Source organism: Sinohyriopsis cumingii, chromosome 4 (assembly GCF_028554795.1).
Source record: "Sinohyriopsis cumingii isolate HCF-2022 chromosome 4, ASM2855479v2, whole genome shotgun sequence".
In the NCBI taxonomy this organism is placed as follows: Eukaryota; Metazoa; Mollusca; class Bivalvia; order Unionida; family Unionidae; genus Sinohyriopsis; species Sinohyriopsis cumingii.
In genome coordinates, this window is record NC_142964.1 from 33,346,270 (window position 1) to 33,365,456 (window position 19,187).

General features: G+C 36.4%; 1 protein-coding gene across 1 annotated transcript in view; it reads right to left on the reverse strand.

Moving 5' to 3' along the window:
* The window catches only part of LOC149800906 (uncharacterized), a 76,092-nt gene extending 57,525 nt beyond the window's left edge, over positions 1-18,567 (reverse strand). Inside the window, exons 1-4 of the mRNA XM_089956752.1 lie at positions 18,540-18,567; positions 17,641-17,703; positions 17,175-17,238; positions 11,281-11,405 (exon numbers count right to left, since the gene is read on the reverse strand). Coding sequence (XP_089812878.1) covers positions 11,281-11,405; positions 17,175-17,224 — 175 coding nt within the window. The 5' untranslated portion in view covers positions 17,225-17,238; positions 17,641-17,703; positions 18,540-18,567. The remainder of the gene's footprint in view (positions 1-11,280; positions 11,406-17,174; positions 17,239-17,640; positions 17,704-18,539) is intronic.
* Positions 18,568-19,187: the final 620 nt, after the last annotated feature.

Below are 19,187 nucleotides of genomic sequence, written 5' to 3' on the forward strand. Positions count from 1 at the left end.
GGCGAGCTTATACACTTGGTCGCTTAACGTGGCTACAATTGCTGTAGATTGATCCCGGCAAAGAATTTCTTGGAGCAGTATCATTGCTGATGGAGATTCATTATATTATGTAAATGTTCGACTAGGACACACTAGTATAAATCATGATCAGGCAATTGTACAACTAGTTAATCAAACACTTGCCGAGCGATTGTTTGTACATCAGTTTGCTCAGGAACTATTGATGCTGAGTGCTAGCATTAGACAGCGATATCGCAAAATGGTGGTAAGACTTCCGGAGGTTGTTGCCGCGGTGAACAACGAAGTCACACGCACGATTGCAATGAAACTCGTCTATGAAATTGAAATGAATAGCGCATTTGCAACGAAGAGTCACAGATAACAAACCTGTTTTAGCGAGCAACATAACAGGCATGTATCTATATGAACTTGGTGAGCTGAAAGGTGGTAGAAAAGAACAACCGAACTTACCAGAACTACTAACACGCATTGTATTTCCAGCGCGGTAAGATCCGCTGATAAAATGCACATTAAGACTGGATTCAACTGCTCCCCAACGTAGATTTGTCCGCGAACAATTAAAGCCAGTTCCTGAAAATACATAGTTACCTCTCCGATGATGGTCGCAAAATTAATTTAGCAACGCCTCTACCACGGTTATACTCACGATAAGCTAGCACTCAATTGCCTCTTGTATGATCAATCTGATATCGATCTGTTCCACGTTAAATTGTTTAGAATCATTAAGAAAAGATAATCTTGTTTGTTTTTTAACTCAGCGATATAATGGAGATGAAGATCCAACACGCGTTTATGTCCTAAGTCATATCGTCAGTATGATGCTAATGTTTCCATTATCAAGCAATACTAAATTTCCTTGTTGTGGATGCTGTAGTGTTTGATTAGTAGTAAAATTATTCTACCCAGTTGAGATATGCGCTCAGCTTGAGATACAGCCTAAGATATCAACGATCTAGACCAGGGTGGGATTTGATATCGTTAATCATTGTAATGAATGAATCGCGATTGCGTATCAGAGCGCCCAGCAAGACTGCGTTTTACCTCTTGGCGCTAACACGTGCTCATCTTTCTCATCAGGCATATAAACGACGTCGCTGAGCATCGGTTCTTGACTTTCGTCAGTGGAACAAGACTATTCGGGAATTTCGTTGCGTGTAGTGTAAATAGCAGTGTCTGAAGTTCATCTCGAATTAGTTTTCGTGAAGCAGCGATTAAATGGTCGGGTGCCATCTGGTTTATAAAAACTTTCAACGACGTTTAGAAATAGCGTTACGCATTTCGTAACATTGAATTCCGATTTGGAGCGAACCGCATGTTGACCGTCAACCGTTGCAATGAGCCCGATAATCATCACGTACTTGTTCGTAGTAATCGACATGTTTGGCTAATCATGAATGAGGGGATTCACCTGCAATTGGAGCTGATTGGCCTTGATCACTGCAAATAATTATCGCGGCTAGTTTACTTTCAGCCTCGTTAAAACATTTCCAACTTCGCACTCGGTACAGCACAAATTTCATCCCAGATAATAACACGGGGTATATATTTCTGGCCCATTCTTGCCGGATCGCAAGTATCGCCACGCCATTGAAACAAAACAAAATATGATAAGTTTGGGATTTAACTGATCCGTTATCGCGCATTTCCTTCGCGACTCCATTCGTTGGAGTCAATACAGTCATGCCGGTTGGCCCATGATACCGCCAGCCCCGTTCACATAAACAAATTTGTGGTGCGCGATCGGATCACGTACAGACGACGCAGTTGATATCGCGGCAACATAGTTGTTATGAAACTATTTATCGACCGGGGACTAATCTGCGCTTGCTTGTCACACGCGTATTTGCTCTTGCTTGATTCTCAAATATCCCTACTGACTAATTGCGTCCAGTGCAGTTATCGGCTCTCGATGATGATCACATTGATGATCACTATCGTTACGATTTTGGGGGAAACACAGAATCGACTAGATTTTGTTTCATCACTGGAAGATTATTGATTTTCGTCCTCAGCAATGGTAGACGTTTTGCTGACACAAAACAAATCAGTGGCAGTTCTAACATATCGGTGAAAAATCTGTTGATCATCGAAATGCAATTGATGCTTACATGCGTGAGAATCGATGACCACATATAAGAATATTGCAGTGATTTAGCATCGTAATATTCAACGATATATGCAAGTAATACGTCCACTTATTTTGAGTCCTATATTTTTCGCATATGACATATCACCGAAACTTGCCACAGGTTTAAGTACAGGTACCCAAATCTTTCTGAGGTTTATGGGAAATTATTGTTTCGACTATCGTCAAACTGGTTAATATACCATCATCAAGCATAATAAGCAGCAACACTGTTAAAGCCCATTCACGTTTATTTCAAACGGGATCATCATCGCGTGATAGATTAAAATCTAGCCTAACCACGTCGGAATAAGTGGATGAACTTCGCTGCAAAATTTAAACGAACACATTTCGGGGAATCCAGTTGTATCAAATTCAGGTCACGTGACGTTAACAGAGACACGTCGCTATTGAATGCTTGGCATGTCCAAATCATTTAAAATATGGTTCACACTCTCAGTATTAGAGAAAACTAGCTCGATAACACATTAACATATCAAACGACACTACATCGCCGGGAGCATGGAAGGTATTCCACAATTCTCTATGTCCATATTTCCACACACGACTGCTGCACATCTTCGAGAAAACTTGCCGGAGTTGGTTTTCACTTATTTCGTTGCGAAGCAAAATGCAACACCCCCGACGCAGATGTAAAATAGTCACTCGCTATCTCATTGATCAATGAATCATCAGACGTGTATTGACGGCGACCTATCTTAAACGTTCATGAAAATCTCCCCCCCCCCCCATAACAATTCGCCACCGGTAGCACAAACTGATCAAAACCAAAATCCGAGTCGCTGAAACAATAACGGAACGGACACTGAATCGATGCGCACAACATCGTATACCGCCTGATATATATCACACGTGATAAAATATAACTATTTGTTGCACGATGGTTAACCACGCATGTGCGTTGTGTTCCACGAGTTCTACAGCGCCTGCTTGTTATATATACGAGAATTATGAAGAACGTTACCTGCGATCGTTTTAATCACGATCGGAGATTAGGTCTTGCTTTCTAGCACGGCGACGTCGTTCAGTTTTGCTTCCTCCACGGCCACGCGTTCGCTAAACTCCCTTATTTTTTAAAGTCGTTCCTCGGTTAATTCATAACGGTGCTTTACATTTACAAAGTGCTCGATACTACTTTGAGCTACATAATTTTTAACGTGTTTTCATCGGCAATAATTTATTTTTGTAAAGTTTGCGCATTACATAAATTACATAAATCGCGTCCTCCACTGTAGTTGTTTGATATGCGTGCTCGTAATAAGGTTTATTAATTCAGATTAACAATCCAGCAAGCGTCAACGCCGACAATACAATGACGTGTCGCCGTCGCTATTACTATTCACGTATTGGTTCTAGTTTATCTCAGATCAACCAAGAAGAACGTTCACGATATTCCACAATGAATTTAATCCTAACGGTGTAGCGTCGGGTATCGGCTCAATTGTATCTGTCCCACGCACATCTGTCATCGTCGCATTAACTACTTGTCGTTGTTGTTCGATTTACCATGTAAACCATGGTCAGGATCACATCGTATCGCTAGCTGCTCGGGTTTAATAAGCCCCAGATTAGCCAATTCTTCAGATGTGTCTATCTCAGCGTCAAGCGCACCAACTGTTCGTTGGACCGTTGGCAGTCCTATTTGTCAGGTCAGTGTATCGCTGTACGGTTTCTTTGACGCGCTTTTGCCGTTCCAGTATCGTTTGTCTAGTAGCGCTTTTCCACGAAAGCCAATTCCACAACGAGGACATTGAAAAAGTCCACGAACTCGATCAGCATGTAACGAATAGTATTCTTTGACGCGGCTTTGTCAAAAATTTTGATGTTTTCCCAACGACTTTTTTTTCTGAACATTGTTTTCATACTGTATCTTTAATTTACATCACTAGAAAATTATATGTCTATCAATTATGAACTCTCTCCACAATTTTCAAAATTCAAAGATTTTATATCATGCATATATGCCTAACATAGATCCACGTGGGAGGAAATACCGAAAAACAAACTCACGGGGATCTTTTACAACCACAACAATTCAACGCAATGCCGCGACACATTAGCCGTATTGTATTGCACACGATGGAATAACTTATATGATTTTTATTCACCCAGAGCAGCAGCATCGCATCGTCAGATGTTAATCAGAAAAAATGAAACCGATATTTACAAACAAGTTAAATAAACCTGAATTTTACATAAACAAATTATTTTATTATAACGATGAATCAAGAAAACATTGATGCGATTTTGTATGCGATTGAACACCTGCAGTTTAGCAATTATAGTTTACATCAAGAAAAGAAAGTCGAGAAAATTAGTGATGACTTTAAGCAACACTAACTACAAACAAAAAATAAATCAGGTAGATATACACTTCCATCCGAATATGACAGATTCGCTGGCACCTATTTATGCGTACGACTTAGTTGCAATTCTCCCGTTGGCGACAGCGATTGAACGTATTAGATTAGCGCAGTCACTCGAATACGAAATTAAAAGTCAATTAAGGGGCGAGCACGACATTTACTGCAAATTAATGCCCCTGAAGTGATGAATAAATCAGCGGCGACTGAAGTCTTTACAGATAAATCCAACAGTTTATTTTTTCCAGCAATAAATCGACAGTTACTGAAGTCACCATCCGTCATTGATAAATCAACGTCAATAAATCAACTTCTGAACAAAATACTGCAACGTTGATTTTGTCACGCTACAGTCCACCATTTATAGAGATACACGTGATCGCAACTGTCGGCGATCAGCGTGTTATTTGTTACTTTTTGTGTTACCTGATGATCTTTGCGGGCGATATCGGATATACAAACTTTGCGTGTTTCCCAACGCAGATCAAGAAGATTCCTGTCTTCGTCGGTCAAGGGTAATCGCATCCGAGGTATGCTATTTTTGTTGCACTGCAAATACATGGAATGAGAAGGTACAGACACGATGAGACCGCCTGGAGACACGTTTGGGGAAAACAACTGTTCAAGATATATCCATGTTGCGATTGTTTACTTTGTTCCGACTGATAATTACTATCAACGGCGTCTCAAATGAGGGTAACCCCGATCTTCGACGTGATATTAACGATGTCGGATGCGACATAATGCCCAAAGTTATGATTCGTTGTTGTGTTTGAGAATTGATGGTAATAATTATTGCTGCAGTATATTTGTGGTAATCCCCCGAATGTCATCGTGGTCAAATTCTAGTATTTTAGCGGTATGTACGGTGTCTTCAGTGGCATCAAAGTGTTGAAAATATTGCTCAGATGTGGATGTTTACGTTCCTTGACATCATCGGCCAGGCAGCTCCAAAAATATAGTAAGTCTTAACCCTCAATAGTCTCACAATATTGGAAATCTATGTGCCAGCAAAATCGCTAATGGCGATTAGGTCAGCATTTTTTGTCTAACAATGGTACACTGGATGAAGGAAATTGCGTATTCACGAATCAATTGCCGATAAAGCAGTTTAAGACCACTTAAATTAGATTTATATATATCATCACATTCTATTAAGTCTTTATTGAATTGAGTGATTTGATAGGACGTTTATGCGTATGCTTCTCTTGATGGAAAACGTTCGCCATATAGAACAAAGAGGAAAACGCGAATGTGTTGGTATAGATGGGAAACTGATCAATGCTAACACAGATGGGGCTTCGGGGCAAGTATCAAGTGGTCCTGTCCATCCTACAATGTGCTTGTTCGACTATTGTCCAATATCATCCTGATAATTAGGATCTGTTGTCTGATCACGGCGCTCAGCGTTAGTGCATGAACCGATATTCCAATCTTAGATTCTTTTCCGGTTACATAGTCTATTTCCTCGATTCCATACGCGCCAGTGGGTATTCCAACCAATTTTCAGTCATAGGTTCCATCTGATTTATTCTGGTAGAAGAACACCTTCAAATGGCGCTGAATTCAATATTTGACCAACAGTAATAATCTCGCAGCTGCGACGACGCGATTTCTTACATGCGACCGCTCGGAACCATATGGTGATTGTCGCGGTTGTAATTGTAATAACATGATTGAATAGTGACGTTATTTCTGCATTGATATCATTGATTACATCTTGGACCAATTTGATTTTTCAACAACGTTCAGTTTCTATGTGCTTCGCGTCATTGAAAATATCGCTGATATACTCGAATTCGTCATCGTCGAGCTTTCCGTCCGACAGAACCGCTAATATAGCGCCTGTCACAGACGCGTACGCGTTACCCGCGATGATGGTGAATCTAGCATGTTCATGTAAGTCTTTGATGGCGCAGTTTGATAATTTTATTGTTGCAATGCTTACCACAGTGACCCTGATCGGGGTCGCAGGAACAAACACATAAGTGTCATTCAGCGACATCAACGTGGTTGAAGCGGTCGCTACATGACTGATCGCATGTTTGTGGAGTTGTCGATGATGGTTATTCAGTGATTGTATTTTATTTTATTTTTTGTTTCACGATATGTTCCGCGATGATCTGCTTAAGATCAAATTAATATTGTTGGGCTTGATTGTATCTCCACTCTGCATAATTTATGTCTATAACATCGCTGCGATATCGGTTGAGGAGTTTTACACACAAATTCGATACGCTAGTGATAACGTTTGATCTTTCGGATCCAATATGAATATTTCATCGGTCCCGCTGTTTAACAAGACCAATACAACTCCGACGAATTTGTCGGACAAAACACCTCCATAAAAATTTTATAAAAATTATAAATCTCTCAGCTCTGAATATTGAAAGCCTGGACACCCCGGTGATCGCTATAGCATGACTGATATTTTTATTTTGTCGGGCCGACGTTACCAGGCAGAATGAGACTTGTGTACAAGGCGCCGCTGGTGATTTTGTTCATGTCTTGGATTTTCACAATGATGTTTGTAAGCGTTGATAGTACCTGATGAAGTTCACGTTGTAACGCCCCTGTATCGTCTGCGATTGACCATGTCATTGGTAAACATCATTGACGTGTCAGCACTACGCGAATAAATATCGAAATATCGTTCGAGACCGAAAATCTTCGTTGCAAAATATACGTTGTCCAGACACGCTTCGTTTTCCTTTCTATCAATTATAGACTACGGACTGATCTAAAGAGCCGTCATTACGAAAACCATCCATCTCGTTTTCCCGCCGCGTGTGGATTACCATTAGTTTTACTTGTGTTCTTTTAACTTCAGCGAATGCCTAGGAGGGGGAAGAAATATATGCTTGTATCTTGAACTTGTAAATCTATTTGACCACGTTCGTTTGGAACACATGAGTCAGAAGAAGAATACTGATAATCACGTATGGACTATGAGCACCAGTGCGTTCATGTCAAATGAGGGATCTAATAAACATTTGAACATTTTTTATACTTTCCTTTTTGTCCACAACTATGACCAGATATCCCGCTTCCTGCTATTAGATTCTCAGCGATAATTTGGTTTTCTAGTGCTGCTTGCCTTTTTGCCATTGGGGAAGAAGTAAATGGTGGCCCATCAAGCAAATCTTGTAATCGCTGATTCGCACGTTCATTTATAATTTTACTGGCATTAGCAGGCATCGCTGCCATGCGTCCTAGTTTTACTTTTGGATATTGTTATATACTAATAACGGATTAATGAAAATGCGTTTCCGACAATATCATCAACTGTTGCAACGGCTTCATCTCGAATCACGTCGATCGCCTTCATACCTAACTGCTTTGCGATTGGAATCGCTTTAGGATAAATTCTATTTAATAAACCTGAAGCATTACCATGACCATAGCCGTAAATAGCGCGGGAAACAAGGAATCATGAATTCATTACTCTGACTTCTTCGTGGGTACGTTGGGAATTGTATATGATAATTATTTTTCTGTTGCCGATCTAATTGATCGTGTCGGTGTAATGAACGTCATCAAATAATTCCTCAACGAGTGCTCGATAAACATGTCTGTCCATTATTTTGCCAATGTATAAACGCTGGAAAATTCCCGTAGCTCATTGAAAATTTCAGGAGAATTAGTACAAGCTAGTATACCATCATAAGAACTTCATGTAGACTACCATCTGTCAACACGTGATCCGGACACGTTTGTGGTCTGCACGCTAACCCGCTGCCTGTTCGTGTTTCTTCATATGCCGGAAGTGATGATGGTTGTTACATTTGTCACGGTACTGGTTGTTTTCTTGGAGGAGGCACTGTTTCTCTACCATATGATTTTTTCAACCTGACTGATACAATACTGATGATCAGCGTCATTCGTTTTACCTCTGATCTTTGCAATGCCACTTTAATCTCGATATTCAATGTCTACACAGTGACTTCCTTTAACATTACAATGTACTAGTAAAGTAAATTTTGCCGTAGTCTATATCCTGCCGCAGCAAATGCAAATGAATTTGTATTAAATTATATATATATATATATATATATATATATATATATATATATATATATATATATATATATATATATATATATATATATATATATATATATATATATATATATATATATATATATATATATATATATATATGATGTGTTCTTACACATGTGGAAGAGTGGAAGAGGGGTGCAAGTTATTGTCAGAAGGAAAGTGAATGAAAACAAAGGGCTCTGTAATAGTAACTTGTTGGAAGAAATTGTAAAATTAAATGTGCATACACCAGCCTACTCTTTCCGACATCGATATAGTCGAATAAAGATAGAGAGTGAAAAGACAGAATTCCCTGGGTCAGTCGTGCAAATATTACAAGGTCAAAGTATATGGGTGCATACTTAAAACAAAGACAAACGTTGTGTTTGATGCTGGCCACTTTCGTGACCATAAATGATATTAGTGAACCAAACATTTGCTATGTATTTACAGCATAACATAACCATTTGGACAAAATATATAGAATAAACGTGCGATGAAACTGAACAATGTGACATAGCGTATAATACAGAAATTGTTTTAGGCTGCAACCGCCGTAAACAAGAATGTTATATACTAAGCAGACACAACCTAAACTATGTATTTACAGCAATATAACTGTTCAAACAAAATATATCAAATGAAGGTGGTAACAAATGAAACACTGAGACGAACGGCATTATAAAACAACGAGACTGTAGAAGCCGTATAACTTTGTAAAAACTGAACAAATGGAGACCAACAAAAACAAAAAAAACACAGATAAACCATATTTTTAACAACATGATAACATACAACAATTATATACAGGGAGGTATGATAGGGTGGAGGTGGGAAAAATGTCTTCAGAAAAAGAAATAACGTCCGCACCCCACAATGAAATTGGCTCAACTGAAGACAAAGTCCCTAGCAAAGAGAATCCCTCCGCGCGTTTCCAGTGCGAAAGCATTGCGATTGGCTGGGCAGAATACGTGATTAAAAACTTAAAATATATTGACCCTTGACAGCTCGTTACCCGACAAATCTGGCGGAAAATTGTAGACCCAATCACACCTCCCATACATGTCCTAACGCGAGCGTAAATCATTTTATATGATGTGTTCTTACACATGTAGAAGAGGGGTGCAAGTTATCGTCAGAAAGAAAGTAAATGAAAACACAGGGTTCTGTATTATTAACTTGTTGGGTGAGATTGTAAAATTAAATGTGCATACACCAGCCTACTCTTTCCGATATCGATAGAGTCGAAAGGAAGATATGTATATAATGCATACAGATGTTACTACACACAATTTCAACGGTTAACTTATCATGGGGACGATCAGAACAGTCGCGTCGGAGGACATCAACACCATCCCAAACAGAGTGGACAAATACAATATTTCATTAGGGAAACTGCAGTTTATTGAAAGTCTCCATTTTATGAATGGCGGCCTGGAAACTTTCCAAAGCAGGCATTGTGTACCATAATAAGGCACACAGCGCTTGACAGTGACATCGAAATATTTACAAGCAAAAGAGTGTGTGAACACATGGCCAACTGGGAGCATCATGAAGAAACTCAGCTTCCAGTGATAGCGGCCTTCTACAACCAATACAGCCATGCCGTTATCTCTGGGAAAGATTTTGAGCATATGCAGAGTGTGTAGAAGACATTTGGCTATTAAAATATGGGCAGATAACACGACCGTTACCTCACGACCGATGCACTTCTGCTGGCAGAAGTGTCCGAAACACATCGCGACACGTCGCTCAAGAACTACGGCCTCGACCCTTCCCATTACTATAACGCAGGAGGAATGAGCTGCGACGCCCTCCTGAAGACCACTGGTACAAAGTTAGTGATACTGACAGACATCAACAAGCACGTTTTCTTTGAGGATCTCATCCGTATCGGAATCCCAATGGTGCGTCGTTGGCACTCAAAAGCAAACAACCCAATGTGTCAAACTATGACAGGAAAATAGCAACAAACTACATTATACAAATAACGTCTCTGGTGCATAACGTCATGAGACTTAATTTGGGATTACCCACCCGTACTTGCTGCATTCAAGAAGTCTAGATAAAGTATCCGGATGAGCTTCATGACGCACGGAGCCAGAAACCAATGGCTCAAATGTCATACCATAGTTTTACCTAACCGAGCTGGCGAAACTATGGAAAACACCAATGATCCTGGTTTTCAGTTGTATGCTTCGCAGCAGTAGCAGACATAAGTTATGTCTGCTAATGTTTCTACCAGAAACATTTACCTTTAGAGACACTTTTGCCGACCAAAAATGAAAGTATGGGTTTCAACCAATGCCACATGTCATGTAAACATGAATCAACACCTATACTTACAGCATTATAAATTATGAAGTACAGGCAAGATGCTCAAAACAAGCATGCGAACTAGTGCATATGTTGCTATTTTTTTTTCTTCGTTTCTTTTATCCATGAAATTGTTCTCATAGGAAAACATTGCACTACATGAAGAAACTTTACGTATATACCTTTATATTTTCTATTAGTTATAGGGCTTGAGTTACATTTTACTTTACGTAATGTATGTATGTATATATGTATGCATGCATGCATGTATGTATGTATGTATGTATGTATGTATGTATGTAGGTAGGTAGATATTTAGATAGAGAGACAGATACACGTACATGTACATGTGCATGTATGTGTTTACTCTACATATTGCTTTTCGTATACTACCTTGAATATCAATATTCTCATCAGCATCGTCAACGCCGCTGTTATAGTGATCTTCAGATTCAGCGTCGTCAGTATTTTCCATCTCAAGATTGTCTTGAGTCGACTGCGTTGCTGCAACGTTCCCACTAATACAAGATGGAATAATTAAAGCTGATTTGATTCATTTTGTATTCATGTTGTTCTTTCTTAAATATTAATCAATTTTGTTATAATTTGCCTGAGGTTGTCCGTTTGAGTTTATTTTTTTAATTTACAATTTGTGCGAGTCGCATATTCTGTATCTATCCCATTCATGGGAAACAAATCTTCTTTTGTTAGTTTCAGCAGGTTTATTTTTCATAAAATGACTGGCATGTCAGAAAAACTATTTATGCATATAAGACGAATGTTAAAGGCTTTATAGATTCAAACTCTGAAATTAAATTAAGCATACAATGAAAGTATGTTAGTTCCAACTTAAGTTAGACAGGATTTTACAATTACAGATTCATATTTAGTTCAAAGCTTTCGTGTTAAAAACATTACGATATTTGAGGTCTCTCTCAATATATTAAGTTTATGGTTTACAAGACATACATTAAGCGGCATATTTTCGAGGTTCGCTTCCTCTGAAGAGAAAAACTTCGTAGGAAAATAACTGCTTATTCCCAAAGTTGACTCATATTCTAGGTCAGTTTATTTTCATTTTTATGATATTTATCAATTTTCAATCTCTTGTTCAACAGCCAAATAAATTAGAATACGGTCTCGTAACATATGGTATCATGCATAAGCTCCAATTATTATTCTCCTGCATATTATGTATTGTGCTTCTTTTATAGTTTATTTTTACTGATGTGATATTATCAACAGGTTTTCATCTATCACATCGATTCGTTATATCCTCTCTTTTTCACTCGTACGTACATTTTACCATTCGTTTGATTCTGTTATCACCATTTTTTCAACTTTTATTTCCAATTTTTGTTTTCGTTACAGCGATATAAAATTATGCTGTTCTTAAAAGAAGGGTTTAGACCAATGTCTGCTTCATTCATATTTGTAAAATAATCGATCATGGAAACAACAATTTTCTTGATTTCATGTATTTACTAAGTAAAGTAAGAGACTTATTTTATATCAAAAACTGTTTTGTTTTAGAAATTTTCTTTACGTTTCGAATACATCGTTTTTAAAATAACTGGCACGTTTATCCATACATTTTATCTGTTTTTATCCTTGCTTGCTACAACTAGAGTCATGCCGGTGCCGCTATGATGTGTGTTGTTGTAGCATCATTGTGCGTTGGAAAGATATTGGTGTATTTCTGGTGTCTGCTTGGACGACAATGTTTGGCAAGCTAGTCCTCTACGTTCTGTTGGGCCTCTCTTTTAAAGATGCCTTTGTGTTTGAGTATGCGAACAGTAGTAAATCTCTTCTTTCCCCGAAACTTTCAACTGTTGCGAGTATTAAAATTAGTTTTATCATTAAACTGGATTTAGCCCTGCAAATACATTTTTGTAAGCACACTATGAGCTCTGTTCTTGTTCTTTTGTTTACACTTATTATGTGAAGTGTATTTGAACAATTGTATCACCAATATATTGTATTTACATCTGTTGCATAATTTTGGAGGCTTGCGTGGTGTAATGTCTATGCCAATTACTGTTTATCCGCGTGACTGGCTTAAATCTTTCTATATGCATATTTTTAGCACGGACTTATACCATTTGTAGGTAGATGGTGTAATTAACAATATTTTCAATTCTGTCTATTATATATTTCTTTACTTTCTTATACCATTTGTAAGAATGTATTGATAATTATCTGCACTACGGAACTAATGCAGTCTGAGCAAAGATGTATTAAATATTGTTCTTTGTTAGTCATTTAAAATGATGTTAGACATACACATAATACAGAATGCCTGATAAATTGGTTTTAGGCCGTATTAACAAGCCAACAGTATGCCACAATGAAACAGATTTTTTTTCAACAATCCTGCTGCGGTTTTTCGATTCTTTAAATCATGTCAATGGTTTCAGATTTATGTTAAATATTGCCTTTATTATTACTAACTCTGCTAAATTTACATCATTTACTGAATCCGCGTGTGATGCATTAAATAAATGTTTATCCTCTGTAAGTTATATGTCTTTATTTCTTGAATCATTTAGATGGACCCTGTGAAATGTAGTATATGGTTCAGTTGTACTAACAAGCTTCGTATGCATACGTGTGTATGCTGATTATAAATACATAATTTATACCCTCTTCGTACTTTCCTGTTTAAACACAACTACTTTCAAATGTACTTTCTTCAGTGGTATCACTAGTGAGAGTAGTTTATAATCTGCTATCATTTTTAAGCAAGCAGTATATATCTTTCTTAAGACCAGATATGAAAACATTCTCTTGAATGTTATTCCTCCACCCACCTAACGTTTTTAGTATATTTTATCCTGTCAAAAACAGGAAACAATTATGAGTCACATTTGTATATGGATATTATTCATTTTATATTCAAGTAATACACTCTTCACCCATTGTCTAAGGCATTTGATTTAACATAATGTAGTTTTACGCATTATTGGCTCTTGAGATATCTTTCTTAATCTTTCGCCCATTATACCTTATTCAATTCTGCTTGTTCTAAATAAAACAAGCAACCACATCTATTTTCTATATCAGGAGAATGTTATGGTCATTAAATTAGAAAGATAGCCAGTTGCACATTATATTTGGTTAATCGTTTAACAATTTGTTAACCACTGCATTGTTAGCAATTCCCGGACCTTTATATCAAACGATATGTTGAAACTACCCTGTGCAATCAGTATGTTGTGGCTATGTGTTGGTATTCAAACTTTTAACGTTGGTTCGGTTGTAATATTATCTTGGGTGTATATGATACAAAGCATGTACTGGAATGAGGTATCTAACTCCTTGATATATCTTCTCCTACTTCACGGGAGTAATGTGCCTTACATTCGTCGACATCTTTGCAATTTATTTCCTATCAAACAGTCAGAGCATTCTATATTTGGAGACCAGTTCGTGCAGAGCAGAATCCAATAAGCGTGTAAGCAGCATAAGTACTAATACCCGATTCATGTGCAAGTAAACTTAGTCCAAGCCTACTAAAAATAATTCAGTCTGATTGCCTTGGGTTTGAAAACTTTGCTATTCCATTATGGTCATTTAAATCATTTCTAATATCTGTACTATAAACAAATGCAAACGTTGCAAAAGTCCAAGTTGAATAAAGGACGTGTCACCAAATATTGATCTCTAAATGTTTCATTCATGTAGTCAAGAATCAATGCGCTGTTTTTATTGAATTTGGCAAATTTTATGTAACTCGTCCAAACTTGTGTCTTAATCGTAATTTTTACCCTCCGTTTGTATCAAATAAGCTGAACGGAAGATTCATGCAAATGCTAAACCGCAAGCAAGTTATTGATGCAGTGACCGAAGCAACTTTGTTTCATTTGTGAGCGACACATTTTAATACTGCTGGCAGTTGTCACTTTGACACATTTCGAATGATTCATATGTTCTTTAAAAATCTGATTTCGTAAAAAACGGATGACGTCTTAACCGTATTTGTCCAGCTCCATCTGTATCAAATAAATTGAACGGTGGCTTCCTTCAAATGTTAGACCATGAGCTACTGCTCTTTTTATCGTTGCTACTTCTGTGACCATAGCAATTGTGCTGACAGTTGTCAGTAGAAATGTTTCGAATGCTTTCTAAATTCTTTGAAAATTATCCACAAAAGTAGTGCTTCGTTCTTGATGTTATGTCTAACATTACTTACATAATGATTACATTCCTATTCGAAATTTATTGTACTATCCTATACTATAAAAAATCTCGATATAAAGGAGTCTCATTACCACGTACAATATAAAACTCGAAGAAAATTATAAATAATCCCGAAATTTACTTTATTTGTATCTTGTGGCAATTCATATGTTGCGAGTACGTTGCATTCAGTCAAACGCGAAACTGTGTAGTCAAACTACAACTGTTCGCCAATATATGTAATGTCAGCTTAACTTATAATCAAGCAAAATAACAGTTGCATCGTTACTAACAACGTTAATACAACAATGTTTTAATGGTAGTCTGTTATTTTCTCTTTAGAATAGGAATTTAGTTAGATGCATTCTGGACGCTCCTCCTTCTGAACAATTCTAACATCATGAAATAAAATACACGAAGGCAGAAAACTAGCAGATTGATATTACGGTTATTGTTGCGGTTTAAGTCACTGTTGATTGTTGACCTATTCCAGCATCTTATCCTCTGTTTTCCCCTCAATGTTAAACGGTAAACCAAAATCACTCGGACCTCTTCGAGATATTCTACCCACATAGGTGTTTATTTTACATTGAAAATATCCATACTGTAAAATCACTTTTCCATTTTCATCACTAATACTGATATATAATTTGTTCATTAGATACCTTTCTAATTTTTGTAATGGTCATCAATGTTATATTATACCAAGTCTGGTAATCAAACGGACAAAGACTCTATGATACGTAACAATGAAAAATAGTCCTTAGCCTAATGTTGGTGATGGTTTTATTGATTTGCCGTTGACAAATGAAGAAACATTTTTATTCATAAACCGAAAACCTACACCAGATTCAGTATTATTATGTCTGTGCTATTGTTACGCGCAGTGATTTAATCTTAAGAGTTATGTTTCAACCATTAAATAAATACTTTCTTAATTATTTAAGTGTTTTTGTAATTGTTATACTTGAGATTGTAAAGTACTACAAGATTCCAGATATTTCTTTCAACAGTTTCCATGTCACACTTTAAAGCATATATTCAACTATTACTCATGTTTTCAACTGGCTATATACAAATATGATAGGTAGTTATGTCAGTTATATGGTCAGTTCCGACATATTTTGTTTCTCTATTTCCGATCTCAACGTTGTAAAAATTATTGCGATCTTAAACTTTTTCTGTCCCATTGATGTCGCTAACGTAGTGTGTACACGGTTATCGTAAATATTGTAACACCAGGAAACAGAATATGTTATATGTAATGAAATAGATAGTTTGCCATTTCTGTTATTAAACTGATTGCAAAAATATACTTTCTTTACCTAAAGACTATCGATTGAAATGCATAGCCCGTATACAACCTAAACATCATGTGTTTAAAGCCTATCCCATCAGTGTCTCCAAAATATCTTCAACTTTTGGTGTATTCCCTCTCCTAAGATAACGTTATTTTTAATTTCTCCATGTCTGTTATTACTTGAATAATTTTTTCCTGCCTGCATCTTAATGATTGGCAAAATAAACTGCATATAGTCGACCTCTGTTTCACCGAGTTGTTTCCGTTAATCTTGTCGATACTATATAGCTTTGTGATTGCTCATGTTAGTATTTCATCATGCTCTAAACAATATTTCGATTAATAGTTCTCGACATTACATCTAACAGTGTTGCTCTAACGATAAAGGATCAAACAGGCCTGTAATTATTCCAGTTAAACGAACTCAAGCTGGAGAAACGCTGATACTAGCTAAAACAGTTACTTTACCTGCCTCGACCCAATTCAACGATTTGCATGATGCTGTATATTTCTTTCCAACAGCTCTATATGTCTATCAGTTACTCTGATCCCGTTAATTTGTTGTGGTCTAAATGACAAATATAGTTATATTGTTGCGAACTTTATAGCAAATTAGGCTTTGTAAGCAGTAAGGGTGGTGCACTTGATTATTTTTACTCGTCAAACGATTACCCCCACCCCCATATATATATATATATATATATATATATATATATATATATATATATATATATATATATATATATATATATATATATATATATATATATATATATATATATATATATATATATATATATAAACTTACCTCGAATTATCTCTCGCACTTCTATTAAGACCTTGTTCTCTTGCCTCCATATCAGAGAGCCTGTCTGTTGAAAATACGATATACTACTCAAATTTCGTGAGATGGAATGAAATTGAATAATGTGATAAATAATAGTTATTTGTTTGTAATGACAACTCATATCTATGGCATAAACAATCACAGATAGGAATCACACACCCGTTGTTGAAAATGAAAATAGACCGTTCCATTTTATTATATGAGGATTCATGAAAAGTTTCATTTTGACGTCTACGCTCACAATTTTCTTATAAATAAATAAATAATGTATTATGCTAAAGAATGGAAAATGCACTCGAGAATTAGAAGCAGGAAGCTTCTTAATGATGTTAATTAAATCGAGGGAAACACTGAAGAGTAATCATGCTTTTAAATATAGCTTCGTGACTAGCACAGTTATATCTGAAGAAAGAAAGAATGGAAATACCCTTTTGGTCAATTTGTTGTTCCTTCACTTCTTCTAATTCCTTCTGTAGATAGCAGAACTTGTCTATTCAATTATGAAATCAGAAATTAGAATGTTTTGCACAGATGTTTGTTCTAAATATGCCGATAAGCACATCAAATAATTAAAATGGTCAGAATGAGAAGAACTCAGCATGTACGTGAGGGTATAATGATATGATAGAAAGAGAAAGCAACAACTTAGTTCCTTCATGACAAACTTTGCAAGCAACTTAACATACCGCAGATTCGAGAAACTCATTTAAGTATCAAATTTTGCTCTTTCCTAGAGCACAGAGATTGATGTATATACCTAATATTGACACCAGTGGAGTTATTTGTCATTATTATACATAGTAAGGCAGATAAACACTTCATCGTGCCAAACAAATGCTAACATGAATGCAGTATTAAATACAGCATATGCAAGGACTGCATTAATAAATATTAAATATAATTGATTAACAGCTCCAGTAAAATGCATAGCATAAAGAATAAATACATATACAGCACGTGTTACTCACGTTTAGAGGAAAATAAATTGCATCACCTGTTCCAGTACTATTACTAACTCCTTTTTATCTATCTCTGTCTCGTAACCACGGCTTCTATTCATTCTTATATGTGTACCAAAAATATGTATGTATGTATGTATCTTTAATTTTCTTTCCTAATTATCATTCTTTACACCTCCTGGAAGGTTTGACATTACTCAGATTTTGACATGAAATATTGACAGAATGTTTTACAATAAAGAATATTGCAGATCTAATGAAAAATCAATCAATGCGCGAAACAAAGCCCCAGATCACAATTAACTGTTTCATAATAACTGGATATAAAATGGCGCTGTTTAATCTGAAGAAAGAAAGAACAAAATACCTTCTATTTCTCTCTGTAGATAGCAGAACTGCTCTGTTCAATCATAAAATCAGAAATATAAGCGTTTTACACAAAAGCAAAAACGTTTATTCTTATATGCATTAAAACACATCGACATCAATGCACAGAATAAGAAAAATAAAGCATGATCGTGATTAAGAATCAGGGTCAACATGAAGTGATAGGACAAAAATGAAACAATTAGGATTCTTTCTGGAAAACATAGCATCAGCTGACTGAATAAACTGTAATTATTCTTAAAACGTCGAATTTACTCTTTCCTTGACAATGTGTCATGTGACCTATATACGGTCACTGAAGCATGACTTTTGTGATGACAAAGAACACATCACTTATAGGATATAATACATATGATAAAATGCAATTTATAAAAAGTAGAAAATAAACAGATTTGGAAAACATTTTTTTAAAACAAATTCAAAACGCAGCTCCTCTAACCTTAGCCAAATTGAAATTCTTTAAGTAAATAAAATGAAACCACTCATAAATATATGAAATGTTGCGTTTATAAACTCTCGGCCACTGTGTTATGTCTGGTATGTTAATTCAATAACAAACAAAAGAACAAGGAATGGAATAACGTGGAAGGAAAGAACTTAAGGTGCTAGAGAATTCGCCTGCTACCCA